A 16,243-nucleotide genomic window follows, 5' to 3' on the forward strand; every position below is an offset into this window, starting at 1 on the left:
CTTGGTAGATTTATTTTAAATTAAATAAGTTATTCCATGTGTCCTGGACACAAGCTCACTATAAACTAATTTGAAATCCATGGAGAAAACCCCCAACAGTCAATTTTTCAGTCCTGCAAGCTGAAATACCGTACCAGTAGTTCATCACCTGGCAAATAAACCTGCCAGCTCGAACCTTTATTAATCATTTTCTGTACCCTGCTTGAACTTCTCCAAACTGAACTCCGGAGTGCTCTAATTCTACATCCACTTGTACCAAAAGAAACAAGTAAGGAGCACAAAAGGAGAGGGATGAAGGCTGCGTTGTCCTCCTCTGCCAGAACATGAATTTCAGAGACTGCAAGTCGGGCAGATATTTGTCATTTGCCCCCCAGCATTCCCATTTGTAGCCCAGTTTCTGCAAGTCAGAAACACTCAGACCAATACATTTCTTGATGGGATAGATTTTTAATTTTTTTACCTGGATAGAGAATTTTTTCACAGCAACTTCTCTAACTGTCATTCCAGAGCAATAATTACAAATTTTTCCCACTATCTACATTCCATGAACCCTCCAAAGACCTTGATTTATTATGTGCCTGTATTCCTTCTTCTAAATGTCAATGTTTTAGTCTTCAAGAAGAAAAAAATAAGAGATGACAAAACCTCCACAGAAAAAAAAAGAACAGATGTTCCTGAGATCATAGCAAAACAAGCCACACACTTCATAGGAATAAACTGTGATGTATAACACAGTTATTTTTCTAACCTTTCTAAAATTACCTATTTGACTGATTTCTTATGTGTAAAAAGAGGCATAAGGCCTTTCCTTCTGTCAAAGTACCATTGTCTGGAGTAATTTAGAAGTTCCCTGTTTTCTGTGCACTGAGAGTTCCAGCACACAGACAGATTTAAGACATCTTTAAATTTGCGCAAGTCTCACAAGAACATGTCTCTTAATACCACTGTAACTAAAGAAGTATTTATAGGAGATGCTCAGCTAAAACCCAGAGCTCTGAATCAATGACTATCCCAAAAGAAATGTGATCGTAAGGTTGCCTTGCACACACAGCTGATGGTTCAGGGTGCAAGGGGGTGCACGGCACTTGCACCACAAATCTGTGCAAATGCAGAACAGGGACAATGTTATTAATTAGGGAGCAGGAATTTCTCTCCCCTACTGCACAGCCACAGAAGAGACTGCAGATAAAATCAGCTTGTTGCATCCTACAAGGCTGTTGCCTGCATGATCACAGCCTTCTTCAGTAACGCATCCCAAATTTGAACATGCATTCCTGTGATATTTATAGGTTGGATAATTTTATATTCTTGAACCTATTCTACATATAACACTGTTGTAGTAGTAAGTCTAAGAGCTATCTCAGAAAGGATAAAGTCTTTTTTAAAGTCTGTTAGTTTTCTCCAGTGTCAACCTAGGAGAGATTATGTAGACATTATATACACCCAGATTTCACTACTTTCTTAAATGGAGTGGAGGAATTATTACAGCCTATCCTTAGGATACTCCCAGCAGTTTCACAGCATTGCTGCCTAGTACAGAGAATGAGGCATCTTTCCTTAATTCCTTTTGTCCAGATCATGTTAGTTATCATGTAACTATTTTTTCCTGACATATCATATGTTTCATTTCCAATACTTAATGGTAAGAGGCATCTAGGTAGGGAATACACTGTAGGTTACCTTGGGCCAGCAGCTATCAGTGACTAACATGGATGTTATATAATAATAATAAGGCATCTAAGTTCAAGTGAATTATGAGAAATTCAGGACATCTTCTAAATCAGCCTACCAGACCCTGACTTTCCTGCAGACAATGGAAAACTGTGTTTGTATCACTTGTTTCATTGGCCATTAATGCTATTCCTAGAGGACGCCTCATTCTGGATGTGCTTTCTCCTACTTCTTCCACTTCAGCTCTCACACAGTTATAGAGAAGACTATCAAATCAGTGTAGCTTCCTGTAACAGCTTTTTCCCACGTTTTAATGACTATAAAATCCAGAGAGTTCAGAAAGATAGAGCTTTTATTACAAAAACAAATCTGAAAGAACAGAGGAACAGCTAAATTGGCTCAGAGACCCACGTAGCCCAGTGTCCTGGTCTTCATGGTGGGGAGCTGCTGGCAGTTGAGGAAAAATACCAAAAGACAGAACATAGAGCACTCCTCCTGCAATCAGCTGTTCAGAACTTGCCTTTAAATTGCCTCCAGACCATCATAGTTAGCAACCGCTAAGAGCTCCGCAACTAAAAATGTATCATCTATCTCATTTCTCTCCAAATCCTTTTATACCCTTGACCTCCATCCTAAGGAGTTCCACACTCAAAACTCTGCATTTTGCAGGGAATAACTTTTTTTTGTTTGTTTATATTTTTTTGAAAGCTGCTGCTTGCTACGTCACTGGGAAAAGCTTGCAAACGCTCACAGAGGAGAGCTGTCGGTCGCATGGTGCCAGGAGGAAAGGTCGGGTCCTTCAGTTTTTGACCCAAGCTGCAAATTCGGAACCGGCTGGGCGGCTTCATCCCTGCAAGAAAAGCAGTGATGCTGAGTTGTTGTTTTGCAGGGTGGGGGACAAACCAGACACTGACCCTTTCATTTCTAACATGGTTTGGATTCGGAAGCAGATAGGAGATGGTAGCCTACAGGAATTTTGTCAGCATTGCCAAATTAAGCCTTCCTGGGGCAGATTTAGGAATGTCCAGGACTGTCTGGACTTGCAGAGGGTTTGAGTTTTAGTGGGGATTTCCATGTTGGGTTATTTCTTTCCTCCACCTCGCAGGTTTTGACAGCAGTGAAGGGAGTGGAGCAGGTACCTGGCAACTGCTACAGACCACGTTTTTCAAGTTCATCCAGTGGGTGTTTGGCAAATTAATGGCCTATTTTACTTACTTAAATGTATCTGGTTTTCAGAAGAAGCTGAGCTCTCAATCTCCTGAAAGTCCTCTATGGCATCTCCTCTGAAGCTAAGAATTGGTGTTTATTTTAAAAAGGAAACTCCATGTAAACAACTAAACTTGCTTTTTTTTTTTTTTAATGAGAAATGACTCAATAGGGAAAAGGCTCCAGTAAAAGACTGTGATAATCATGTGGCAGGGGAAACAGCAATTCACTCAGAAGCCCATATTTTGTTGATATAATCCTTTCTCCCAGAAGAGCCATTCCTGTATTGATTTTCTGATTATTTCTCTGTTCTGTGCCCTAGTCTGACAAATACTTGTGTGAGCAAATTTCACTCTGTAAACAGTTAGTCTGCTGTTTGGGGTACAGGACTAATTATTTTTATAATCTGACAGATTGTCTAAGTAGGATAATCTCCACAATGGACCATCTATCAACTCATAAACCTAAATGGAGACCTACAAAAAACCCCTACATAAATCTATAAAACAAACAACTGAACAAGTGTCCATGGTTTGTCTGCATGTATGAAGTGCTTGCACAATCACTCTTTTTCAAATAATATGTTTCTCAATTTAATAAACACATTAAGCATTAAGTGAACAACATTTCTTTACATCAGATAAAAAAATCTGTGCATTTGTTCTTCAAATAATCTATGGAGCTGTAGCTACATAGGTCAATATAGGACCATGGGAATTCTTTACCTCTTCTTTCCTATGATTAATTTACCTGTAATAAAATTCAACCAAGCCCCAGCCTTGCGTTAACCCGTTCAGTTGGAAATCCGCAATGCACTCGTGGAAAATGCCACGTCCAGTCAGGCCATTATACACCACAGGGCAAGCCTGCTTATCCAGCGTTGCAGAAACATCAAAGTACTCGCCACCTTTGATAGAAGTAAAAAGGGTAGAATGTCACTGATCTTCAATAGTATTTTATCTGAAAAATTCCCAAGATCTAATAATTTTCCATATGGTTTATTCTTAGGCTTTTCTAAAGGGCAATAGTTTTCCCGTCTGCTTTGTAAATTAAGCAAAATCTTTGATGAAGCCATATTTCCAGAGCAGCTGAATCCACCTCATAACATACATTTTAACACCCTGAAAGTGAAAACCACACCATTTATTTGCTCCAAGGATCACACGGAATTTCACTGAGCAGTGAAATTAAATTAACTGTGTGCCAAAAAGCTGAAGGCAGATATAGATACACAGGCTGCATTTGGCTTACCAGCAGTAAAAGTGACTCCATATTTATCCCCGATAACACCATCAGCAGCCATCTCGGCCAGCGAGGCGTTGGACCACTCAATGCCAGCCTTCCTCCCATTGGGGAAAAAAACATAACCTACAGTGAGGCTGAAAGGGAAAGAAACGGAGTAGAATTGAAGTTCAACTAAAATTCAAATGGAGCAGCACATTGGCTTTCCAGGGGAGCTCAACGCTGAGCATCGTCTTCATCCCTGGAAAGCAGCAGGAATGAATACAAAATATTAAAAATATCCTTGTTAAAATATTAAAAATAAATAAAAATGTTAAAAAATATTGTGATGTATTGCAAATGCTAAGGGGGGAAGCCACACATGAAGGAAAGATGAGGCTTGCAGGATAGATTGTGGTGGACAGGTGGGACAGGTGGGTCACTTGGTCCCACTTGGCCAGAGGGCCATGAACGCTGGTCTTGGAGCTTCTGGATGCAGACAGCACCAGTCAGCAAGGACTCCCCGCATAATGACCCATTACAGATGGACACACCTTCTTAAATAGCTGGAAGTGCTCAACTTGTACCTCTAAATCATCTAGACAAGCAGCTGCATCAGCCAAACAGTAATTGAATGGGAAGGAAGTAATTGAAGGTAAAAACTGTCCTTGTGACTAATTGCAAATGGAAAATAGGGTGGAGGGACTGGAGAGCAAGAGGGTGTGGATGGAAATTGGTCTGCGCAGGTTCAAAGGAAGAATGTACATACAGGTATCCTCTGCCACCTTTAAGATGTATGTTTTAAGCAGCATAAAGTATCCTGGTTACTTACTGCGTTGTGGTTGCTGGCATATTAATAACTGTTAAATGTGCTGCAGTCCCATCCTGTAAGAAAGTGAGAAAGAAAAAGCAGTCTAACTTGTGCAGAATAATTTCTGTGGATACAACTGAGGTTATGCAGTGTGCTGTGACTTTACATGTTTAAATCTTCTCAGTGCATCTTCTGTGAAAATCTGTCTGCAAATGAGAGTCCAGAAATATAAACCAGGAGAATTTAAGGACATTAAGGACCACAGAAACTCCACAGCAAGACATATGAGAAGGAGGGAAATACATGCAGAGATGTCAGCTAGCCATAGTAAAAACTGATGGGCAACATACCAAAGTTGACCCTGCTTTGACCAGACACTTCTACTAACCTATATTATTCTATGCCTGGGAGCAGCATACAGGAAAAATGTTACAGAAGATTGAACTAAAATCTCATGTTTTTATTCATTTCTCTTCCATCCTTGAATCTGAATCCCTTCATGCTCCACTTGGGCTGCTCTGAGGCAAATACAACTATGCTGTGATGTTATATATGCACAGACACTTGGGGTATGAGGACTCAAAACTTCAATCAGCAATAAACTTTAATTCCTTCTTAGCAGTCAGATGGCTTTTAATTAGGAAAGGAAGAGCAGCAGTCATTTTGAGTCCTGAATAATGATGAAGAAAAGGGAGAGGTCACTACCTGATTATACACATTACAGCACAAAAGCACAGCCTTATTAAAAGATACACAGGCATATGTTAAATCACAGCAGCTACTGGATCTGCACATAGGTGGGATTTTCCAAGGTGTGTTCTGTGCTGGCTGGGAAAATAAACTTTTATTCTGAATTCAGCCTAAACTCCTGTAATTCTGCCTCTAATGGAGAGTTTAGATTTCTTCACGCCTGTGTTGGCAAAGGAAATGTTTTTTCAGGAGCATCTGTTGGGGGTTGCGTGGCAGCTTGTACCACCAGCGTTCAGCGTCTCCCCGGGCTGTGTGCTCCCAGCAGCCGCAGTACAGGCAAAATGGCAAAACAGAGAATTATAGCTCAGCACTGGCAGAAATATTTGCTGACTGCTGTCACGCAGGCTTAGGATCTCTGCTAACGCCTCGGGCTCTCAATTAGTGTGAATCAGCGCTGCATCAGCTCCATGGAGCGCTGGGTATGTGCGGCAGCTGAGGATCTGTCCTGTAAAGCTATCTAATTTTTCTTAAAAAAAGCCAAAACAAGCAGTTTCAATTTACAGAGGCAACTTTTGGTTCAATCGGTGTAGCAAAATCTCAGTTTTTACACACCCAGTTTTGAGAGCTGCTCCCAACATGGATATGTGCTAACGATGGCACCAATTAGCACTTCTGATTGCACACTGTGGATGCTCCCAATGCCTTATTTCTGGATAACGACTGACAAGTTCAGAAACACCTCCAATTTCATGGTTACAGAGCTGTGTTAATACCTACTTCAAAGTGTGCCAAAATCATGACGTAACGGTAAATCTCAGACCAGTTCCGGATACCTGCAAAAAAGAACAAAACCCCCCAACCTTAAGTTCACCATTGCTGGAAAATATGAACTAATAGTACCCAATTTGACATTGACTCTGGATAAAGAGATATCCAGTAATTGATAACATGGTAAGCGTATGCATGTCCCCAAAACAGTAATGGCATTTCCTCTGAAATGTCTTAAATTCATGCCCAGTCACGACATTGTTTTTTTTAAAGATAATCCTTAGTCCCAACGTCCTGCCACTACCAGCTATAGTGAAGACAGCCAAGTGAGTGATTATTTTCTGGTGCTGTTACCATAAGAGTGGCTGCGAACGCCTTTGAGAGAAAGTTCTGTTTTCTCCTGATTTTCTATTTCAATTTCTCCAACAGACTGGCCCCACTGCTCATGTCGGAAATGTTGTTCTCTTTGTCTAGGGGAAAGAAAAGTGAATCAACAGGCAAAATCGACAAGGCAAAATCAAGGCGGTCTCAATGCCAATCTGATAGACTTATATCCCAAAACGTCTGGATCATGGCTATGCCAGATTGTACACATTAAACCCATTTTACATTTCCCAGTTATTGCTACGTAATGTCTATTCCCATCCTGACTGACTAGAAAAATGCCCGTTGTTTGAAAAAATGTTGTATTACCAAACAATTGCTGCTCAGAAGTCAGCAAGTATCACCAAAGACAACACACTATTGGTTTACATATCTTCTGTTTGCATTTAGAGAACACAATATTGATATTCATATTTTCTTTGTGTATTTTCAGTTCTCCAAAGCTTGTATACTAATTAAAAAAACAACTTTAGCCCTTTCACAGGATTATATTTGATCCTTTGCTTAGATATACCTGCACCATTGGCTTTGGAAGTGGTTTGAATCAGGTTGTTAGCAATGAAAAAAGAGAGAATAAGAAATATTCCTAATGCTTGAGGTTTTACAGACCAAAACTGTGGGCAGGTCCCTCCACCCACATGTTGGGAAGACCCTGTCCATTTGCAGGATCCTCCTCAGAGGACACATCTGATGTTGACACATCTGGTGTGGTTATGAAACCAGGAGACATTTGACAGGAGCCACTTCCTTTATTGGCTCACTTCAAATTAAACCCAACTTCTAAAATTACCTATAACAATACATGACAGACCCTGAAGAGATCTGTAGAAAAATTCCTGTTAACCCTAGAAGAAATTAATCTTGCCTCTCACTTTTTGACCCTTTGGAAGAACTCGAAGGTCCACGGTTCCTGGGCAAAAGCACGTACAAATGCACTGGGGTGACTGTCAGCACTAAAGTCAAAGACTTCTGTGAAGTTCTCCCAGCTAGGAGAAGAGGGAAAAAATAAAATACATTATTAGCTGCCAGGTGATACAAGGCCAAGCTGTGCACTTGCTACTCTGACAATGTTAATCTTTGTACTTTATCATTATTGGATAAATCTGATTTTTCTAATTTTTAATATGCTACTACTTTTCAAGGAAGCAAACAAATGGAAACTGAGAAGTGCAAGAATCAACAGATTATGTAGGAAGGGATGCTGGAAGGGCATGCTTGTTCTCATGTAGTCTGTTTGGAGGTACAAATGCAGCATCACTCCAGAAATACTGTGCTACTTTGACAATAAATCATTTTTTTATCAGACAAATCAAGTCCATAAACAGAAAGCAGAGACAAGGGCTTCATGTGCTACTTTGTGCATGTGACCCTTTGAAAACAGTAACCAAATCTCTAACCACAAAATCACTACACATCCCGAAGCAAAAGTGAAATGCTCTTACTGGAAAGAGAATTTGACTGGCACAAGTTCACCTTCCTCTTCACTCCACTGCTGTCGGTAGGGTCCTTTTCTGTAAGGCAAAGCATCATAATTTTGTATCACTCTTAAACAAATAGCAAAACATTTCTTACATGCTTAGGGATGCAACAGGACACATCACAGAAGAAAAATGCTATTGTGTGCTAAGATAGAACAATAAAGCTACATTACAACCCTACACTGGGTGGAGATAGTATTAGCTGTATTTTCTTTCCATAAAAATCAATGTGTGCTATTGTTACCAAATCTCTTTTGTTTCAAGTCTGTTAAATGTATTTTCAGATTGTGCTCATCTTAAGTGTAGATAAATGAAACCATAAAGTGCTGCGGTACCTGAGTAACCCATCGAAGCTTATTTTCCAGTGCATTTGGGGCTCTATGTATTCAATAGTGAGCCCTCCTCCACTCCAAATCTCTTCAGATTCATCATTCACCAGCATGTTTGGATGTTGTGGGTGCTAAAAAGACATTTGAGGAAAACATTTTCTTAGTTCAGTTGTGGGGTTACAACGTGGGTGAATTCCTGCTCTGAACATCCTCTGCAGGAGGCACAGTTGATTGAAATGGCTTTTTTTTCAGTTCTTCCTGATTTCTAGTAATCACATCGACCTTATCTTTTTTTGGTCTCCTCCTGGTCATGGCTACTTAGCAAAACAAAGTTGTGAGCACAAAAATAGTTGAGTGCAAAGAGATTGTGCCAGATCTTCTCTCCTTCTTTAATATGTAGCCAGTTATTAACAAAAGAGAAAATCCACAGGCAAAATGTACGATTAATACTGTTTTCTTTTTATCAAGAATAAAGCAGATGTACATATAAGTCCCTAAAAACTTCTCTTTCTCTTTGAAAGACGCAATTCCACAATGATTTTTATAGCATTCACTCATTGGGAAAGGAGGAAAAAAAACAACCATAACCATACAACGTAACTTATTAACCATGTACTGCATGCTCAGATTCTTCCTAAGATACTTAACAGGGCATTTTTTAGAAGATACACTGTGTTTCATGCACATCATGGGAAAAAGGGAATTAATGTCAGATACCTACTCAAAAAATTAGACATAACCAGTAACCTGGGCAGTGCTCTTACTGTCTTTAGGATGTTGATGTAGTGAAGATGCAGAGAACATTATTTTTTGCTTGGAATCCTACCACAGGTTCAAGACAGGAGTCAAGCACCACTCTGGAATCTCATCCCACATCCACCACGTACTTCAAACTCTCCTGTTCCCTCCACCCGCAGGAAGAGCCACATCTCGCAGATCCCATTCGGACGTTTGGCAAGACGAGCGATCACAAAAGTCTTGTTGGTCTCTGCAAAGCCGGTGAAATAAATTGAATCCAGTGCCTGGGGAAAGGGAGAGGGATTTCAGCTCCAGCCGCAGGCAGGAAGGGAGGGGAGAGGGTGAGTAATTCTTTGTTTTCCATGGGTTTCTTCTTAGGAATCAAAGTTTGCTTTCACTTTTTATATTTAATAGCAGGCAGCCCACCGAGCAGCCAGAGTTTCCCCAGCAGCAGTGAAGCCTCATTTGTAAAACAGGACAGTCCATACACCCAGAAAACATTTAGTTAATCTGGCATGCAACGCTCACATCAGTCATTGACACAAAAGCATTTTTCCTTTCTTTATTGTCCATTTCCTTATCAGGGCAGACAAAGAAAGCAGAGAGGGAGCAGCTGAGAAGCAGTTTTAGAGAGGGAACGTAATTATTGCCTGGTAGCCATGGACAAGGTAAAATATTATTCTTAATTAAGATTATTATTTTGCAATGAGAAGTTCCCTTAACCAAAATCCTTATGAAAAGCACCCTCAAAAAGTGTCTGCAAGAAAGAAACTGAGCCACATCTAGACCCAGCTTGTATGAAGGACAATTTATACTTAGGGGAAACATAGAACCAAAAAGGGAAAAGGAAGACAAAGCCATAAGAAACCCAGTACTTTACTACATGATTAGCAGCTGGACTGGTGTAGGGCCAGTTACCATCCTAAATCTCAAACACTGTTACACACAGATGTCCACAACTTCAAATTTAGATGTGTATTTTCACATATTTGTGCAGAACTCACTCAAAGTGAAGTTTCAAAAGCTGGAACATTGAAGTTAAGATTTTTGTATGCATTTTGGGGTATGGATGAAGTTCTGCTTCTGAAAAAAACATTCAGTGTAAAACAAAACAAAAAAAAATCATATTATTATTGCTCTTGAGCATTTGTTAATTAATATGACTCCAGGATTCCCAGAAGGCTCCAGGAAATGCCAGCAAGAAGTTGATTTTTCACAAGAATGACTTAGAATTCAAAACCTCAGCTGGCATCTGCAAGTCAAATCTTGATGAGACAAGGAAAACCGAGGGAAATCCTGTCTCATCAGCCTTTCCGCTTTCCCCTCCCACCAAATATTACAGCAAGGCCCACCCAAAGCACCCCGTTAGGCACAGTGAGTATTTTGACAGGATGATCCATGAACATAGGCAAGGTACAGGCTGTAGACAGAGGGTTTGTTATTTATTAAGCAGACAAGTACACCTTGAAAACAAGATTTAGTTCACCAAATGTGTGAAAATAAAAGGCTTTTGTGTCTGCTTTTTCCAACTGATATCATCTGGTGTGATTTGAGGCAATCCTTTTCCCTGCAAGGAACAGTCAAGGCAACATCCCCATCCTGTGATGGTTGAAGCGGGGTGAAAGGATGTGGGTCCCGAAGCTTTATGGGTCAAGCAGTGTGGGTACCAGGCACCAGGATGCAGGGGATTTGGGTTCCTGAGGGATGCAGGTCCCAGGGGGATGCAGGGTGCTGGGGTGCAGGGGATGCAGGGGGTTGCAGGTCCCTGCGGGATGTGGGTTCTGCAGAAGGAGGTGGTGTGGGGCCAAGGGGAATGGGTGTTGTGGGGCAATGTGGGTCCCAGGGGATAGGGGTTCCAAGGACTGGGGGTGCTGGGATCTCAGGGGAGCGGAGTGCTGGGAGATAGGGGTGCCAGGGATGGAGCAGACAGAGGTGCCAGGGATGGGAGTGTCACGGAAGATGGTCATGGGAAAGGGATTACCAGGGAAGGGGTTCCCAGGATTTGGGGTACAGGGGTCCAGGGAGATGGGGGTGCCAGGGAAGACAGTGTCACGGCAGGGGGTCCTGGGAAAGATGCTGCCGGGGAAGGGGCTCCAAGGATTTGGGGTACCAGGAGCGCGGCGGCACACTCACGTGGGGGTCGGGGCGGAGCGGGCGCGGCCGCCGAGACTCCGCGGAACCTCCGCCGGCCGCCCGCTGCCTCCAGGCGCCGTGGAAGAGCAGGAGGCAGCCCAGGGCCCAGCGCTTCAGCGGGACCCAAGCGCCGGGGGCGGCCGCCCGCCGAGCCCCGAGCAGCGCCAGCAGCACCGCCGCCAGCAGCGCCAGCAGCGCCGGCATCGCGGAGCGGAGCTCGGGGGTGTGGAGCGGAGCGCGGGGTGCGGAGCCGGGCGCGGGGTACGGAGCGGGGCGGTGCTGGGCGCGGGCTGCGTTCGCCGCCAAACCCCGCCTCGGGGCCGCGCAGCGCCCTGTCCCGGAGCCGGTCGCGATCATTTCCGCGAGGGGCTTGTCCCGGCTGTCAGCCCGCTGAGGTCACTCTGCGAAGTTGCATTTGCTTCATCTTTTTTTTTTTTTTTTTCCTTTTTCCTTTTTCTTTTTTTTTTCCTCGATCCCGCCACATTTCGCTGAGCCGCACTGAAGCGCTTAAAGGGAAGCGAGGCAGCTTCACTGCAGAGGCACAGCCAAGTTTCTAGGAAACGTGTTTCTAGTTTCTGGAGCACAAGTGTGATGGGGAGCGGTTCGGGGATCTGGGGCTGTTCAGCCGGGAGAACAGGAGGCTGAGGGGAGACCTTATCACTGTCTACAACTGCCTGAAAGGAGGTTGGAGCCAGGTGGGAGTCAGGCTCTGCTCCCAAGGAACAAGTGATAGGACAAGAGGAAACGGCCTCAAGTTGTGCCAGGGGAGGTTTAGATTGGTTAGTAGGAAAAAATTCTTCCTAGAAAGGGCTGTCAGGCACTGGAACAGGCTGCCCAGGTCAGTGGTGGAGTCACCATCCTTGGAGGGGTTTAAAAGGCGTTTAGAAGAGGTTCTTAGGGACATGGGTTAGTGCTAGAGTTAGGTTATGGTTGGACTCAATGATCCTGAGGGTCTCCTGCAACCAAAATGATTCTATGAAATCCTTCAAGTTAAGGGTTATGGTGCCAGAGAGGTGGGTCTTGGAGTCTCCCCGCTGGGGCTGTCACAGGGTATTTGGGCATTATCAGCTGCTCTTCCCCAGGCTGAAGGTTGTGTCTGTTTCCATCTCTTTGATGAGGACCACAGTTCATATTTTAGATTTCTGACCCTGTCTTATTGGGCTCTCAGCATAAATAGGTCCTTGCCTGTCACTGCCAGCTCCAGCCAACGGGCAGGGACAAGGCTTGGCAGCCCATCTCACCCAAGCCAGCAAAAAAAAAATCGGCAGGAGCAATTGTAGGTACTGTCTCTAGAAGCTGTATTTTTCATGGCTTTTTGCTGGCTGCACAGTAGATCTTTTTATTCCCTTTGCAATTAGCAAGCATTTTGTCTCATTTCCCTACACTAAATGAAGCCCAGTCTCTCGGGAGTGGTTGGGGTGTATCTGATCTCCCTTTGGAGAAAGATGGGGCTCTCAAAACCTGTGTTTGCTTTTGTTTTCTGAGTGTTCTGGCTCCCTGTTGCCTCTACAGACTGCTCAGTGGTCTTCAAGTTCCTTGAAAAAGCATTTCTTGTACATGTTTATGCCTTGTCTTAATTGTCCCTCCATTTGGTAATAAAACCACCTGTGCTGTGGTTTGTGTTTAATGGATTAGTGCTTATGGTTCTTTTGATTTCCATCTTTGAGTGCAACTTGTTTTCAATAACCTCCTTGACTCTGCTGCTTCTTTTTGCCCTTTATCTAGTCTTTTGTGATACTGATGTGCACTCACTCTGCCTCTATGATCATGTTTCTATCTGTATTTCAAAAGCCTTTAGTGTCTTAGATGTTCCTTTTACCTTCTTCTTAAAAAGCTTCCTTATTTTTACATAGTTCCTGTTTTCTGAGACTGGGCATAGCTGTTCTGCATTGCTTTATTAGTATCCATAGACCAAATCAAAAGGGAACTAAAATGCAGAAGGCACCACAATTGAGACAATGAGGTTCAGAAATTTATTTCTGTAAATCGCCATTGCCTCAGTTAATACTCAAGGGGTACATCTTAAAGTTAACCACACAGAGTAGGCAGAGAGCCAGAGATAATAAGGTTATTTTCTTACTTCAGATTGTGTTGTGGAGGGACTGAAAATGGTCTAAAAATAGGAGATGTGTCACAATGTTATCACCCTGCAGCACAGCAGATAGGGCTCAGCACACTAAAACGCTGCAAAGGGAATGGGTTATGAAAAACAGCTTTCATTTTTAGTTAAAATTTAAACACAGTATTGACAGAAAACAATACTCAATGGGGAAAGATCCCCACAAATGATAAACCTTTGGGGCTTTACAAACGTGCACGTAATTAAACCCTCAGCAGCACTAGTCTCCTTGAGATGTAAGGGCCTATGGCAAACGCCATGTTCTTGTAAACTCTTTTTTTCTCCCCCTAATGCAGTCCATGAACAGCTTTATTGCACTTTGCCAAACTGTTGGAGTCCTCATACAAATCATTTGAATTTCAGTATTTGCATTTCTGAGGGGAGGATAAATGGGGCATGAATATTTCATATGTTCCTCTGATATGTGAAGTATTCAAAAACTCCCAGTCTAAACAACGCATTGGTTAAGGGTTTGTGGCTGGCTCTATGGAATCTACAGCAGAGATAAGCTCCATTCCTTCCTATGAGGGCAGGAAACACGGAAACAATTTGCTTCATGCAACATTATGTTTCAACGTTTCTTAGGTAATTTGTTTGAGGGCTCGAAGTTATCTCTGGCAAACAATTTATCTTGGCAATATTGTTGGCTGTGGAAATGGGTTCCAAACCAGCAGGACTCACTGAGGAACCGAAGTCCTGACATGTCTGGTAATGTTTTTAACATGGCAAAAACAGTCCTGTGTGTATTAAAACAAGTCTAAGATCTGCTCCACACACTTGGCAAAAAATGCGAGGAGGAAAATAATATTCAACTGATTTGTTTTGAAGTTCAGAAGGAAATGAGAAACCTGTGACTGATGCATGGCGCCAAAAATACAGAGAAAAAAAGCAAGCTGAATGTAAAAATTTCTTGTTAGTATAAATTTGCTAACTTGCTCTTAAGCATCTGCAATATTGGCCATCAAACTTCACACTGAACATTTTAAACAGCAGTGCCTCTTTTAAATCCAGCTATCTGGCAAAGGAAATGTCAGGACTATATCCCATCAGAAAAAAATCTTCTGCACCCTCAGAAATCAAGGGCCTGCAAAATCAGATTAAGTGTAGCTCTGACGTCCAATGTGGTTCTCAAGATCTTCGCGCTGTAGCGAGTGCTATTTGCTGTGAAAAGCGATCCAGTGTTTGAGCAGAAATCAAAGCCAAGAAGAAAAAAACGCGTGTCATGATCTCTCCTCTGAGCACTGCACATGAAACCGGATTTTCAGAACTATATCCAGAAGTAATGGCTATGCTCACATCTGCAGGGTGGGACCCAGACATTCCTGTCCTTCAAGAAAGCTCAAATCAGGGAGAGAATTTCCTGTTTTCAGCCTATATTTAAGACATATGTCATTATATGTGATGTTTCTTTACAAAACTTGTCAAATAACTGTTTTATCTATACATGTTGTCTCCCTGCATTTGCATCTGGAGATAGACTGTTTGCCAATGTCATACGATCAGTATGATTAATGTAATTTTGCATGCCCCGGGGCTGTAGAAATAAGTGATGCACCATCCAGTGGACAAACGCACTAATTACACCACGGTGACAAGTTATTAAACATCAGTTCCACTGAAATCCATTGCAAAATTTCCACTGAATTAGAAGCTCTTGGGGATGAAACATGTGTGGGAACTGCTGAAATACACAACCCCTGGGTGTGACAACATGCAGAGTCTTGTCTAGTCAATATTGCTTAAAAAAAAAACATGCTACCTTTTTTTTTTTTTGTAATTTCTGGGTAACTGTCATATCTCAGCCATCATGAGATAAAAGCATGAGAAAGGCAAAGTATTTTGCTTTTCTCAAGGGTTAAGCTCGCTATAATCAGCACTGCACCCCCATTAGTGTGTACCCCCAAAGATGCTTTTCTTACTTTTGTTTTTATTCCTGGATAAATGACATACTAGTTACATTAAGGGAAAACAGGGAGGGCGAAGGATGGTTTACAAAAAGATCAGCTCCTGTGATTTTGTGTCTGCATGTATTTACATTCTTTCATTTGAATAGCAGGGAGATTGGTATCGACTAATTTCTTTCAGTGTGTGAAACCCGGTTGTTGGGAAATAGGAGACTACACACAAACCCGAGCTATTCCGGAGTTCCTAATATTGCAGCACAGAAGCAGAAGGAAATGCAAATAAAAATAAAAATTAGAAACAAAAAGGAGAAACACACACAGACATGCGGGCCGCTGTATTTTATTGTCATTTTCAGCACACACAGCCCCTTACACACTTGCTGCCCACGTCCCACTAGATGGTGGTCATGCTACAAGAAAAAAATAGGATGCAGACGTGTGGCCGAGCTGTCATGATTTGTTCGTCATCCTCCGTTCTTGTTTGTTGTTGTTGTTTTGTTTTGTTGGGGTTTTGGGAGCTTTTGTTTTCTTGTTTGGTTGGGTTTGTTTTGTTGCTGTTTTGGGTTTTTTTAGTTTTTTTTTTTTTTAATCTTTATGTGTTTTAAATGCATCACCAGCTCACAGACTGCAAGGTTTTCTATTCTGCATCTCATTTTGAAAGCTACTGGGTGTCTATTTTTTCCTAATTCGCAGCAGAAAATACTGAATTATTATAATGAACTTCTATTTCCATATTAAAAAAAAAAAAAAGTTGTCTGATTTCGCCACTGATGTTGAAGCCTAGGTTTCCC

At 42.2% G+C, this 16,243-nt stretch overlaps 1 protein-coding gene across 2 annotated transcripts; it reads right to left on the minus strand.

Annotated features, from left to right (window-relative positions):
- Positions 1-433: 433 nt before the first annotated feature.
- LOC309444717 (uncharacterized protein) lies at positions 434-11,778 on the minus strand. Of its 2 annotated transcripts, none has more exons than XM_082062776.1 (11): positions 11,430-11,778; positions 9,446-9,580; positions 8,565-8,689; positions 8,194-8,262; positions 7,624-7,737; positions 6,722-6,837; positions 6,377-6,432; positions 4,931-4,983; positions 4,129-4,256; positions 3,628-3,784; positions 434-2,521 (listed from the first exon to the last, which is right to left on the minus strand). In XM_082062776.1, the coding sequence occupies exons 1-11, from the start codon at positions 11,631-11,633 to the stop codon at positions 2,419-2,421; spliced, it is 1,260 nt and encodes a 419-aa protein (XP_081918902.1). In that variant the 5' UTR covers positions 11,634-11,778; the 3' UTR covers positions 434-2,418. The 2 variants fall into 2 exon arrangements, with proteins under 2 accessions (XP_081918902.1, XP_081918903.1); XM_082062777.1 differs by lacking the exon at positions 11,430-11,778 and adding an exon at positions 10,301-10,323.
- Between the last annotated feature and the right edge of the window lie 4,465 nt (positions 11,779-16,243).

Source organism: Streptopelia decaocto (assembly GCF_964273445.1).
Source record: "Streptopelia decaocto genome assembly, chromosome: 11".
Taxonomy (NCBI): domain Eukaryota; kingdom Metazoa; phylum Chordata; class Aves; order Columbiformes; family Columbidae; genus Streptopelia; species Streptopelia decaocto.